Source organism: Mya arenaria, chromosome 10 (genome assembly GCF_026914265.1).
Source record: "Mya arenaria isolate MELC-2E11 chromosome 10, ASM2691426v1".
NCBI lineage: Eukaryota > Metazoa > Mollusca > Bivalvia > Myida > Myidae > Mya > Mya arenaria.
In genome coordinates this window covers 46,159,829-46,175,451 of record NC_069131.1, presented here as the reverse complement: position 1 = coordinate 46,175,451, position 15,623 = coordinate 46,159,829, and the positions used below count along the sequence as shown (strand labels likewise).

At 35.9% G+C, this 15,623-nt stretch overlaps 1 protein-coding gene across 11 annotated transcripts in view; it reads right to left on the bottom strand.

Moving 5' to 3' along the window:
- The window catches only part of LOC128205973 (zinc finger protein GLI4-like), a 138,605-nt gene that overhangs the window by 37,941 nt on the left and 85,041 nt on the right, over nt 1-15,623 (bottom strand). For 2 of the 11 annotated variants that reach the window (XM_052908072.1, XM_052908071.1), the window contains exon 7: nt 14,058-14,192. The exons of 3 other annotated variants lie outside the window; for them this stretch is intronic. Coding sequence is in view for 3 of the 8 variants with exons in the window: in XM_052908073.1 (XP_052764033.1) it covers nt 14,002-14,192 (191 nt within the window). In the remaining 5 variants the exon portion in view is untranslated. Of the gene's footprint in view, nt 1-8,371; nt 8,458-9,741; nt 10,147-13,690; nt 14,193-15,623 lie in introns of those variants that run through there. 6 more of the 11 variants (XR_008256358.1, XR_008256356.1, XR_008256357.1 and 3 more) reach the window with 6 other exon arrangements.

The following is a 15,623-nucleotide window of genomic DNA, read 5'->3' as shown; positions in this document are numbered from 1 at the left end:
TACCACCAATGAGGCCTAACGGTTTGTATTCTAACCAACGCCACTGTTCCTTACTGCCATACTGTGAATAAACATACACAACGCTTCTGGTGAGAGTTGCAAAAGCAAATATCTCCACTTCTGTTCCCCAAGTGTTTTCGGAGGCCATCATTGACGTGTCTAGATATCTGGAAACCGAATCACGTGTAATGCCTTTCATTAGAGTTTCGTTTTCTTTCATGAAGTCAACAATCGCTTGCCTTATCAAGCTATGGTGTGTTTGTACGCCAAAAACTAAATAACTGAATGTTCTAAACAAACAATTGCCATCCCCACGCATGTTTACAGTTTTAGTAGGTTTGGCGTCTCGTCGTATATATTTGTCTGGACCGGATGCATACGTGTTTTTGACTGCCGACTTAAATACACTCGAGATTTGTTCCTGCCATTCTTGATTAGATGGTCTGAATTGAAATGGTTGGGGTTCTTGATTAGTAGATTCTGTAGAATTGGTAGGTTGTGTTGCAACATCTTCTCGCGATACTCTTCTCTTTTTTGGAGGGAGATTGCAGTCGTCAGATTTATCGTTTCTTTTTGCAGGTCTTTCAAACGCTTTCTCGTTTGCTTGGGTTCCTGTTTCTTTGTTTATTAGACTGTGGTCATCTTTTGGACCTTCAGTTGGTCGCTTTTCTGTGTTATCTGTAGCAGCATCGTCATTACTCTGCCTATAGCGATTCAGTCTGTTCCCACTTACACTTGTTTTCATTCCTTCTAGGAAATAAGTGCCTTTTCCAGTTACTTTTGTTATTTTGAATGGTCCTTTCCATTTTAGACCCAATTTCCCTCCTTTTCTCGTCAATTTTCTGGTGTTATGAAGAAGGACTTGGTCGCCGACTTCAAAACCTGCTGTATCGTCTTTAGGTAGTGAAGAATCGTAATATTTCTTCTGCTTCGATTGTGCCGTTTTAATATTGGACGATGCTTCTTTTCTGTTGCACGACAGTTTAATGAACGAGTCTATTCTTTCCTTTAGTGACAATTCAGAGTCTTGGTTATCATCCGATTGCATTGCTAAGTCTAGTTCTATTGGTAAGCGTGCGTGCCTTCCAAACACAAGATAGAATGGTGTTTGTTTCGTCGACTCATGTTTAGACGTTCTATAGGCAAACAGTACGTATGGTAACTTAATGTCCCAATTTTTCTGCGACAAATCTACACTGTGCACAAGCATATCGCACAAAGTCCTGTTAAATCTTTCAGTATGTCCTCCTGTTTGTGGGTGATATGCTGATGCAATTCTATGTTCTATCCCAAACTGCTTGCAAAACTTTTCATTCAAGTCGTTGCAGAATTCTCTCCCCTGATCCGTTATTAATACGCTGGGGCAACCATGTGTCGTGACAAACTTTGTGAATACTGATAGTACAGTTTCAGATGACTTGTCTGGAATCCCTTCTGCCTCTACCCATTTTGTCAAATATTCTGTTATAACGACAATGTACTTGTTTCCTGAAATGTATAAATGTAAGCATTTTACAATACTTATTTTAATCAACGATGCATTGTCAAAGACAATACTAGTATATCCCCAGCCGATAGATGTTTCTTTTCAAGTTTGAGTTTGCATAGAAACTAGAATTTCATTCTGCATGTCTACGGGCCAGCATCGCAGTTTTAAGATGTTGCATAAAAATTCCCTCATGCATATAGGATATCCTCTAGAAAAGCACTTCTAATGACCTCTGTTATCTTTACCTTTAACTGGAGACCTGGTTGATGCGTGCGACACTAGATCTCATGGTAGTTAACATTTGTGTGAAGTTATAGTAAAAAAAAATCTCTTCATGCAGTTACCAGATATGCCCTGCACAAGCATTTATCAGTGATCTCTAAGAAGACCTTTACCTTTGACCCATAAACCCAGTTCATGCGCGCAGAACTAGAACTCATGGAGGTGATCACTTGTGTGAAGTTTTTACAGAAATTCCTCCATTTTCATTCAAATTGGAGTTATGGTCCGTAAAAATCAGGACGGACACATGCACGCACATATAGCGAACATCAAAACCTGGCGACTAAGGGTCGAGTTCACCGAAGGTGGGCTCGACAAAAATGGAAGGAAAATAAAAAAGCACTACTCTGTTTCTTAATAATATCTTTCTCAAGTTTACAGTTGATATGTTCTATACAAACTACTTTAAGAAAAAAATCCCCCATTCATTTCGCTTGAAAATTGCAAATTGCTAGTCAAATGCTATAACTCTTAAAAAAAATAATTGAAATCTGGCCAATAGTCTTCAAGAAATAGCCCGGAAACAAAATTTGGACGGACGGACAGACGGGACAGACGGACGGAGGGCAATCCTATCTCGGTTACACCGGTAGGGGAGTTCCATAAAAAAATTCAATGTACTTTTGGAGATATAGTGGAATCCAGTTAGGTTAAAGATGTGTTGAATGTTTTTTAAAGCAGACAGACAGACGGACGCAAAAACGAAAAAAATAAATAAATAAAAAGACGTGCATAATCTCCATATTGCCCTTTATCACTATTCCAAGTTTCATGAATTTTTTTTAAGTATTTTGAAGATATCGCGGGATCCAGATTTTCGGACGGACGGACGGACAGACGGACGGACGGACAGACTGACGGAGGGCATTCCTATAGTCCTCGTAGGGGACTAATAAGCCTGATCATATTTGACTGACAGGTCATAAACAGCTGGTACATTGACATATCAGCTGGCAACCGTCGACGGCGTTTAAGTTACAGAACTATCAAAATTTAATTTAATAAACTATGGTTTTCCCGTAAAAATACAGAACTATCAAAATTTAATTTAATAAACTATGGTTTTCCCGTAAAAATACGACATATATTTACAGTGCTTAAAAAGAAATGCAGTTGCTTTCGCACATGGCCCTGTTTCACATGGGCGGTCGCTTTGCTTGTAACTAATCGTAAACTGCGTAAAATCTATTTCAGTTTACCACCACTCAACAGGTGCATTACCGATACGTCTCTACCGCTCCAGTAACTAAAAATCTCAAGTTAAACTGACTACAATGTATTACAACGTTTCAAATGAGTACGGTGGTACAGAGGTGAAATACCCAGTAGGTTGTTTTCCACCATCATTTAGCATTAACTTCACCGTCAAACCACGTGAAGACTGGACATGGTGATTTTATCAATATAAGTATATTGTAACTTAGCAAACTGATCCTTATAGAAATATGAGTCGCATCATTACTTTTATGCATAATAGTGACTAAAAATGAGCAGTGCAACCGTTGGTACTATGTGAAGGGCGTTTTCTATGTGTAGGGGAGATGTAAAATTATGACCCCCAGTCACAGTTTATGACCGGGGGCACAATATTATGACTCTGCCTCACACAGAAAATAACCCTCATATAGTGGTTTGTGTGAGACTCATTTTCCTATGTGTGGAGGAGTCGTAATATTATGACCCCCGGTCACAGTATTATGACCCCCCGGTCATAGTATTATGACCCCCGGTCACAGTATTATGACCCCCGGTCATAGTATTATGACCCCCGGTCATAGTATTATGACCCCCAGTCATAGTATTATTACGGGGGTCATAACATTATTATGCCCTGTGGTGCCGCATAGCGGTGTTGCCGCATAAAGGTGGTCGGACTCGTTTATGCGGTGATTTTCAACGCATATAGAGGGTGACCACCTTTATGCGGCGACATGCCACGCATAAAACAACTAGATATGTGTCCATAGGACACTGGTGCACCCCTACATGATGCTTAGTAACATGTTATATCATTTGATCTTTAGCGCATATTAAGTTTGTCTTAAAAAGGTTGTTGTGCTCAAGCATGAAGAAAACTAATAAATAAATAGCAAAGTTTTAGTCACTTTTGGGAAATTTCAAACTTTAAAGTCCCATAAGGCTTTTATTTTTATGTTAAAAATGGGTTTAACATTTGTCTAAATAGGGAATGTCAACAATAAAACGTAAAGAAACACTCACTTTTAATTATCCTACATGTAAACATATAGTAAAAAGAATTAAGGGAGGTAATAAAATATTTTGTTTTCCTTATAATGCTTATTGGATATACAAATCTGTTAAAAAGCTTTAAGAAAACAGTTATTTCTTATATAATTTAACTTGAAAAATATATAATTTCTTTAGTATACTTTAGTCACAAAAATAGTGGCAGCCACTCCAAACACAAAGGCCTTATGAGGCTTTAAATTTGAAGGTCAAGGTCATTCAGAGGCCAAGGTTATCTTCATATTAATTTTTTGAAGGTCCAGTTCAAAGCTTTGTTGTGTTCAAATATGAAATTAATAAGTATATTAATACCAAAATTATTACTTCACAAATATTTCCTTATATAATGTATAGTGAATAAAACAACAAAGGGCCATAATTCTGCTAAGACTAAACGCAGCAAAAATTCCTGTCTGTACGATCATCAACATATTAAGGTTGATCATCTGTGAAAGTTTGAACAAAATCCCCCAAGCGGTGTAGGAGGAGTTGCGTTCACAATTTTTTTTCCATATATAATGTATAGTGAATAAAACATCAAAAGGCCATAATTTTGCTAAAACCAATCACAGCCAAAATTCCTGTCTTTACGATCATCTACACATTAAGGTTGATCATCTGTGAAAGTTTGAACAAAATCCACCAAGCGGTGTAGGAGAAGTTGCGTTCACAATTTTTTTCCCTATATAATGTATAGTGAATAAAATATGCCCCCACTTAAGATGGAATGACCTTCGGAACTTAAGACTTTTTCAGAGGAAGAGAGAGTGAGTACATAAAACTAGATCCTGGTCTGGTTGAAACTTCATAGAAGTAACTAGTAATTATCGTTTATGTTTTAATGGGTTTCTTTATGCGGCGAAAGGGGGCCTTTCTGCCGCCTAAACATGCCCTCTGCATGCGTTGAAAATCGCCGCATAATTTTGTTTGACCATCTTTATGCAGCAACACCGCTATGCGGCACCACAATGCCCCGACATATATTGTCTACGAGTCAAAGTCACCAGGGTCTACCAAAGCAGCCCAACAAACCGACAGACAAAACTTACCCTGATAAGAGGTTTCTAGAGGACCTATAAGGTCCATGCCCACTTGCTTGAAAGCCTCGGCGGGAACTGTGATAGGTCGCAGTGGCTTCTTTGCTTTCTTCAGGTTCACCTTTCTTTGACAGTTGTCGCAGTTCTGTATAAACGTGTGTACATCTTCGAAACATCCTTTCCAGTAAAACCTAGTCGAAATCTTTTCCCATCTGAAACAAAGCAAACATAACTATTAGTCCAGATAAGTTACCAAAATACAGTCAACCTTGCCTTAGCGACTCACTGATTTAGACAACTTCCTGCCGTATACGACCCTGTTTACGACCGCCTGACGTAAAAAAATCTATATAAAGTCACTGACTGAATTAAAAGACTCCCTGTCTGACGCCACAAACGACCGTAATGTTTGCACCCCGTGATGATAATATGGCTTAATTAAACGAATTTCATGCATTTTTCAGTCATTAACATATAGCGCTTCGGATCTTGGATTTCTTACCAGCGTGTTAACTTTACTGTGTGCTATGGCAAAAATGTTTATTTTTCTCTTTTATTATCTGAGTTAAGTCAATTTAACCATAACTTCTAATATGTCCAAAATTGGACGATCTGTGGATGCACGAGTTCATTTTATATAATCCGTACGAACAACTTTTCTTGTGAGAAAATCGAATTGGAGCTACCAACCTAATTAAAATTTCGAAATTTCAAAATCCCTGCTCCTTTTAGTATTACCAAACAATAATAAAATATGATGGAAATATAATCTCATATAAACCTATCCATTACCCGATGAATAAACGCGGGATTTGAAAACTCAACCGATGTGCAGTAATATGATATCACGGCAGACAAAATGGCTTGCAAAACAAGTAAAAAGGAATTAGACAAATAATAATGCAAATACGTATACATATTCTAAATAGGGAATATCTTATATCAATTTAAATACCATAATCCAAGAAAAAGACAGGCATCAGGATTTACAAGAACAAATAATAAATTGAAACACTTGACGTTAGTGGACCTGAATTAAAAGACTCCCAGTCATACGTGACCTTTTTGTTAAGGTCTCACGGAAAGTCACCTATTACAAGTTTCACTGTAGTATCATTACTAAAAATAAAGCTAGCCATGGATGCACCTGAGACAAGTTGAAATCCAATACATGTTGTTCTAAATGTTCTAAATGACGATAGAATTATTAGAATTAGTTTTGAGTTTACATAAGCAACTTTCAATGACTGTGGCGTAGTGGTATAATGGAAGAATGCGGAACACTACACATGTTATGATCATGGGTTCGATCCTCATAAGTGCACAGATACAACCTTTTCCTTTTCGGCGGAATTCAAATACTTTCCTGGCATTCTTATAGTTTACTTGGAGGATACTGTCTACTTATTATGTGTACTCGGACCTTATTTGAATTATACATGCAAAATCGAGATAAGTGAGGTTCTCGTGATTTAGATTTTTACATAACATTACTAAATACAAACTATGTAATTCTTTCCAAAAATGAAATAACAAGAGCTGTCACTGTAAGAGACAAATGCCCCCCTAGCACATTGACCTTAATTTGACCTTTGACCTTGAAGGATGACCTTGACCTTGAAATGTTTGAACTCAAAATTTGCAATTCTGTGAAGTTTGATTCAAATCCATTCAATAGTAAAGAAGTTATGGCTGAGACACGAAAAAATTGAACTTTGACCTTTAAGTGTGACCTTGACCTTGGACCTGGGGGACCCGAGAGTTGGATGCGACACACCGTCTCATGGTGCTTTACAATTCTGTGAAGTTTGATTCAAATCCATTCAATAGTAAAGAAGTTATGGCCAAGACACGAAAGATTTGAACTTTGACCTTTAAGTGTGACCTTGACCTTGGACCTGGGGAACTGAGAGTTGGACGCGACACACCTTCTCATGGTGCTTTACAATTCTGTGAAGTTTGATTCGAATCCATTCAACAGTTAAGAAGTTATGACGAAGACACGAAACGGGACGGACGGACGGACGAACGAACGAACGGACGAACGGACAGACAGTGCAATCACTATATGCCTCCCACTTTGTGGGGGGGGGGGGGGCATAAAAAAAACTTCCTCACTTGAGGTTCGAACCCACAACCGCTATCGTCATAGATCTGAACGATACCACTGGGCCAGCGACTCTATATGAGAAATTAATATCTGTAATTTCATTAAGTACAGAGCATTTTAGAGGACAATTAAATTAAAGTGAATATGCTAATGCATCAAGTAAATAAAATACTTATCAAAACAATAACATTTACCTGGAGTCATCCGATCATTACACCCCTATTTATTGACAATAAACTCGTATCTCATAATCAGCTTTTTTAAACGGACTATACTTTAATATTGCACACTGCATATCAAAATAAACCAGTATCATTTACTATTGGCATGAAAAGCGGACAATATATAGACAAAACACTTTATTTCAGTTTTATCTAATAATGGAATGATCCAAAGACCTGTTCACCTATATTATAAACTTTAAAATCAAGTACCGTTATATATTCTTTACCTTTTTCAGTATAATGGTTTTGTCAGCGAAAACCAAAATATTGCGTTCGGACTGTTCTCACAATATATTTACAGTTATTATAATCGAAAATTAATCATAACTGATACAAAGATCTAGAGCTTAATGTTAGTTTGTAAAACGACTCATCTGATACGCCTTATTTATACATACATGACTGTTTTAAAGCATGAAATAACTTTGAGAGTATCCCCTGCCTGTCGGTTGTTCGCTCTCAGTGTCCGTGTCCGTCATAATCCGTACAAGTCTAATAACAAGATAGTTGTCTCGTTATAACGAGATACTTAGTCGTTTTTACGAGATATTTATCTCGTTATTACGAGTTCAGTCACGTTTTGACGCTTTTGTTATTCAGCTTTCGTACTAATTTAAATAATCTTAAATGTCATATCTAACACAGGCTCACAGGAATCACAAGTTCCTTTTTGGTCATGATAATGAAATCATTATATCAAACTTACGTTTTTGAAACTCCCAAATGTCCTCCGTGATCTGATGCATGCATGCTCTGAATGATGTCATCTGTCTTCCCTTTCTTAACAACTTGCAAACGTTTTGATGAGCTGGTTTTCTTATAATACAACCCGTCATCAAAAATAAAAGGTTTGCACTTTCTACGAAAATTCCTCTTTTTGTTCTTGTCTTTTACAGAAACGGGATACTTCCCATTTTTTACAAACTCTACAACATCTGTGTAATCTTTCTCGTCCATGCTGCAAGGTTGGACTGACTGCTTACCACAGACCTTTATATATACACGCGTTTACGTAGAACTGCTTTCGGTGTCGCTGTCGTTTTCTTTGATGTTGAACGAGCGGCTTTTCTGAGGTAAATCAAAGGAACTATTTTTAGAAATGATGCAGTCTGCATAAAACATAAAAAACACCGCTCAGTGACATCATGGACTTTGATGTAAGTCATGGCACGAACAGTGACTGCTTAAATAGCTCCTCAAAGCCTTGCATTTTTAACACATTCGTTTTAAGCAATGCCTCCACGGTATGAACAAAGGCTATCTAACGTCAGATGAAGTAGAACAATGTTGTCTTTGAAGTTGAATCATATACAGCTACGTTAAAGCGACTTATGTATATTGTATTACATTGATGATAATTTAAATGAAATTCAAATGGAAGCAATTTTATATTTCATTTCAATAGATGTAGACACAGCAGCTTCTGCAGCAGTAACATGCAGCGGCTCCAGAAGCAAAAACAACAACAACAAATATAAAAGCCATAGAAACACGACAGTGACTTGAATTGATATAGATATGTTAGTAACAGGCTAAGTGGGGGGGGGGGGGTCAATATTTTACAGATAAAATCGGGGGGTCATTATTTTATAAGGGGAGTCAGTATTTTATAGAAAATGGTCATTATTTTATATAAAATAATGACCGGGGGGTCATTATTCTATGGGGGTCACTTTACAACGTTACACCGGTTCTCGAACGACCGCCTGTTCGAACAACCACAGTTTTACTGTTATAGTTTTTTGTGTTCAGAAATATTGGGCAGATTAGTGCATGATTATCATGAGGAAAATATACTAGAAACAAAAAATTGGGATAACAGCTAAGCCTTTCATAGTAAAAACATACACAGTATGAAAAATATTGTAAGAATAAAGAATTCATGAATGTTATGTTTTCTTATAGTGTTATAACACTACCATATCAAAACAAAATTGTATGTCAAAAAAATATACAAACTAATCTCTAATGAAAAACTGTAGAATCTGTGAACAACCAACTTCGTTGAATCATGCATTTGTAACATACATATTATTAAGTGCATATATTGGCAGACAAATTGAGTCTATTTTTCTGCATCATGTAGTCAGCTCAACAATGATTGATACAGCCAAAATGCAAATGTCTTCTTTATTATATTTTAGACACCTCATATGTCTTGAATTATAATGTGGACATCAACCTTATTCACCACTTAATTTTTATATGGACTTTTTCAATAATTTTAGCTTTACAAAAAGCCCTAAACTTCATAAGCAACATGTGTTCCAAGTGTCATATGAATATTTATTTCTAGGGGTTATGGCCAACTCAAGGTTAAAGATTTTGCACTACGAAAAACAACACCCAGGCTATAACAATATCTTGATTTATTTTTTCTCATTAAAAAACAGATGATGTCATAAAAATGTAAGTAAAACTGACCAGATGCTACATACCACAATTTGATGGCATTCACCAATGAGGTGCCATCTGTGTTTAACACAGGCCAATCACAACTTTTCCCTTTACGCCATAAAATTAAGACTTTTAAATGTTCATCAAGATGAAAAATGATTTTCGGGAAAAATATATTTTCCATCTACGCAATGCTCTGTTTTAAGTGAATAATTCGATGTGTCATCATGTTTCCTTTTCGGTTGAATCGTCGTCCACATATGTCACACTCAAATGGTTTCTCTCCTGTGTGGATTCTTTCATGTAAAGTCTTGTGTGCCCGGGATGGTAACCGCCTATCACAGAAGTCACACTGGTATTCTGAAATGCATTAAAAATTGTCTTACTACTAAGCAGGATTTAAAAAGGCAATATTTGAGTTACCAAAGAAAGAACATGAGCATTTTTGTAATTAAATTTGATGCCCCCCCCCCCCCCAAAGCATGCCTACTCAACACTAGCTCCAACACTTCTCGTAGGTGCAAAGACATTGAACAGTGTACACTTCCGTAGTGCAGCTAAACCTTTTGTTTCTTTGTTCGCAAGTGAGCCTTTCTGGACATCAGGGCCGCTAGACACTTCTATAAATTATTGATAGTGCACAATTCCTTTTTACGAAAAGCTTCTGAAAGTTCTGATGTGTGCAGATGTAAGTATAATACGTAACAGTTCTATTTGCATGCACCAGAAGGTTCATACGGTGTGTCTTATAAATGCAGTAAAGTGTAGTTGAAATTTAAGTGTTAAAAATCGGACTCCATTTGTTATCAATAATCGAATCAAATCAGACCAAGCATTTCGATTGGACAATGATTGAAAGTTCATAATATCATTTGAAAAAACATTCTTCATACATAGTATCATCATGAAAATTTAAATTTTTAACCTGGAAACAGTCAATGTGATACCAGATTCATGCTTTTTGGAAGTTAGTAATCTTTTACTGTCTTTGATAACTTAACAAAAGAACATACTCAAAACACATACAAAATTATTGTATATCAGTTGGAAAATGATTCATATCGCATCTGGGAGTTCGATGTTATTGGTCCCAGTATGCATCAAGTAAGTTATCTTGGCAGTCTATCCATGTAAAAGCATATTGAATAGTTGTAAACCTTTAGTAACCTGATATTGAAAATATTCACCCCCCCCCCCCCTCCAAAATAAAATTAAAAAATCATAAAACTGTTCACAAAATAGAAAATTACAAACAATATCTACAAGGTTTCATAAACATAATGCATCAAGCCAGAATCCCCAGAATTTTCAGATGCAACCAGACCCACTACACCATGGTGATATACTATTGCTTAAGGTTTTATGAAAAATACAAACAATTAAACACCATTTTCAATTTGGGAGAACTTGTAATGATAAGAGCAAAAGTGTTTACATTCATTGCAAGAGAGTGACCTTCCATGTTAAAATGATCTCAACAACAATTTACGAAAGAAAATTTACTTCTTACTTTTATCGCATAATGAAATTATACGTATTTACTGGAAGAAACATGACAGACTTCGATTTTGGACAACCTCTATCAATTGTCGTCAACACGAGACAGTCAGCTATAATTTATCAATTGTACTCTATAATCGTTTCATCACTTGTTGAACGCACAAGTCCAAATCAGGGAACAGATCCTAGCACCACAGTTCGCGCAATATTAAAATAAAGAAGTAGCTCACTTGAAGTATAAGTGTTCTTATAGGGTACCACATTCTCCCATTTTCAAAATATATCCATTTTATTAAAATATTGGATAACATATAAGTCATACTCACATGTGTACAAATAAACAAAAGGCACAGCTACACCACAAAAGTGTCCACAGCTCATTTTCTTTGCACCACCAGTAAGTGGTAGAGCTAGCATTTAATAGGCCTGTTAAAAAGTAGGCAATAGTCATTTAGCTTTTAATGTCTTTAGAGTAATGTAAGGTTCTGACCAACATTCCTTCCAAGTTAAATGGTAAAGGCATTGTTATTGACCAATATTAAATGTTGTTATAGGAGTTCATGAGATACTCATGTAAATGCATCCTCCTGACAGCAATGAATTAGTTAAATGGATGATATATAAATCAAACACATGGACAATGCATGTTATACATAACAATAAATACAGCTAGTGCTTAAAGGTCAATGTGAGTTATTACTAAAGTGTTAATAATAATAATAATAATACAACAATAGATCATTTCCTGCAATTTCCATGAATATGAAACTTGAGACATTAACCATATGTTTTTTTAAAATACCTATTTTGAAAGATTACCATGACTGTGGCTAATCTGGTGACCTTTGATCCGTTGATCTAACTATCAATAGGTATCTGCAGGTCATTACCAACCTCCCCACATAGATTGAGGACCATAGGTCATGGATTCTCTTTATATTGAAGACCTTCTGTGTTCAAGGTCAGAGTGACCTTGACCATTGGCCTCCTGACAATCAATAGGAGTCATCTGCAGGTCATTACATATCTTTTTATCAAGTTAGTGGAAATGAAGCCCAAGCATTTTCTAGTTATCAAAGAGAAAAGGTTTGGTTCACTCACTGACAATTGACAAACCGAATGACATCTGCATGCTCTAAAAAGGGGGACCTTTTTTTTACTCAATCTCAAACCATGAAGGTAGTCAAATCCCACACTACTTACAAGCCATTCTTCAAAACCAGAACTATTGCTTAGTTATAAAAAAAAGTACAGTGTTCCCACATATTATTTACATAACACATCAAACATTGTTCATTGCTTAGGTCCCTAAGTGTTTCTTTGTCCAAGCTTTAAATAAATGAAGGTAACATTAAGGGTTTATTTGGCAAGCATCAGAATAATGAATTTTAAATGGTGATAGTAATTCACTGTGCAAACTCCAATGTATCCGCAAGCTTAAACTTCAAATTCAAGGGTAAGTAACTTTAAGGAGTCTTAGCTGATGAAAAATACGCTTGGCTTTAATACACTTTGTTATAACAATGTGTACCAAGTTTCAGAACAGTTCCTCTCTTTATGAAAGAAATTTGCTCAAATATTAAGCCATGCATGTCTAAATACATGCCTGTGCATAACTGGGAATGGCTCATTAAATTACCATATATCCCGCAATCAAACCTGACCAAGATGTTATTCCTACAAACACTATCACAAGGTTTCATCATGATTGGGTAATAAATACTGAAGTTATAAGGTATACATTTTCTGATGAAAGAAAATTTAAAACGGGCAGAATTCTTGGTGTTACTGAGTCAATTCTACCCACAATTGAAGGCAACCAAGACACTGTAAGTTTTAACACGATTGGATAATAAATAGAGAATACTAGGTTAGTGCCGTTGATGGAGGAAGTTTATCTGGCAAGGCGGAGGAATTTATAGGGTGATTTATTTAATTTTTAAATAAAAGGCGCAAAACTCTGGAGTAACTGATGGTTTTTTTCCGACAATCTAACTTGACCGAGACAATATGCCAACAAACACCTTCATAAAGTTTCATCTTGATTGAATAGCTTTTAATAACAATTCTCTGCACAAGACATAAACTTATGCACCAGGTTTTGCTGACACCACCTCCGCCGCCACCTACACCAAAAGTAATACCTAGTATGTTGCCTATTCAGGTGAAACCGATTTTCCATTTAATTTGAAAAATGATGCCTAATCTGTAAATGAAACACACATTTGGTGAAGCCTTATTTAGAAGTCTTGATAACATTGATGTTGGTGGAGAAGCATCGTGCATACATTCATAAACCATGCTACACTGTGAAATGGATGGAGTCTTTAATATCAATGACTTTTACATCAATACTTAATAAGACATTAAACATGAACAACAAAGCTAAATTCTACATAGGAATAACAACTGAAATTGAAGCTGAGGAATATTTATTTCAAATGAAGAAAATATTTAGGAACAAAAGTTTCAAAATTGGCTTCAATTCAGTGTGTAATACCAGTATATAATTAGATAATCATTAATGTGAATATGTATACCTAAGAACAATTATTATTATTGTTGTATGGAATATGTTGGGTTTCATCAGACATTAATCTTGCAGTTTTCATCATAACATTCATTTTATCTCAATCAAACCAACACTGGGCAGATGTTGTGCTTCCAGAAGATCACTTCCAAATTTTATATTAACTCTTTGGTATTCTCCATGTTTTAAGTTAACATCTTTTTAGCATGATGTATGTTGACCATGTGCCTCTGAAGGTTGTTTTTCTGGTTAAAACTCTTCCCACATTGAGCACATTTAAAGGGCTGTTCACCCGTGTGTACACGCATGTGACGCAGGAGTAGGGAGGACGTTCCAAATACCTTGTTACACACTTTACACCACACATAGCGAATATCTGAAATCAGAAGTTCAACATATCATAGATATTTAACAACAGATTCAGTTCCTTAGAGCTTCCATTATAGCTTCTATCCTGATAAACCCAAACTAATCAGCCACTACTGATGTCAAAACAATCAGTTGGCCAAAAGACAGTATACTTCAAACTCCAATAGAGCTTATGTAACTCAAATTCGTGAGGTGGCTCCTGTAAAAATATGCCAATAACTTCATTGTGATAAAGTGTAGGAAGTTTGAGGACACTAATCAAACTTATCCTTCTTCAACTGATGAAGTAAGTTCACTCAACAGCTTACCATATGGCTATTATTGTTAAATTTAAGGGAACAATGAATATTCCATGTCTCTCTATAAACAGTACAGCACTATAACACATTATTAAGCTTATGTGTCCTTAGTTTCAGAACAATCAATCTAAAAATGCGGAAGTTAATATTCCTTCTATAAACATATATAATATCATAAATTAAGAACAATGAGTGAAATGGCTCTCAAACAATTTTCCCAGGGCTCATGAAATATATGTTAGGTACTAATTGTATATATGTGGTTATGTGTACTGTACCACAATTCAAAACAATCAGTCCAAAACAGTAGAAGAAAAAATGTTTGTCACAGGACGCCTGTCTGCCCGCACGCCCTACCGACTGACTACCTGACTGACCGACCAGTGGATAAACTAACAAATCATACAATGACGACTATATTTCCCCTTCAAATATTGTTTGAGAGAGTATAAAATATGCGAGGCACTAGAACACTACATTGTCATAAACTCTATCTGAATTTATTGAGGATATATGAATGAATAACAAATATAAACTTTGACTTTGTACATTAAAGCTGCACTCTCACAGATTGACCGTTTTAACCTTTTTTTTTTTTATTTTGTCTTGGAATTAGATAATTTTTGTGTAAATGTCTGCAGCCAATTGTATAAAACTGGACAACTCTTTGGTTTGGGTTGAAGTTAGCCAAAATGTTGATTGATTGGTCAGTATTTATCCAATAAGTATCAATCAAATATTTTAAATGAGACAACTAGCCAAAAGATAACATGTAGGCAACTTATCAAGGTTTTATACAATTGGCTGCTGAAAACTAGTGAAATAAGACTGATGACAAAAAATCAGATAGCGGGTTTTCATCTTTATGTTCAAAAATTGATGTTTTATGCATTTTTATTAAAGCTTAAGCTTTTAGCCATAAAACATTCATTTTCGAACAGAAATATATAAAAACTGCAATCTGATCTTTTGTCAGCAGTCTTATATCACTGGTCTTCAGATATTTACACAAAAAATTGGCTCATTCCAAGACAAACAAGAGGCCCAAGATGGCCCTATATCGCTCACATCAGTAAAACTTTGTGCTATAGACTTGTTGATAATTAAAGGGCAATAACAGGGATTTGGCTTCTCTGATG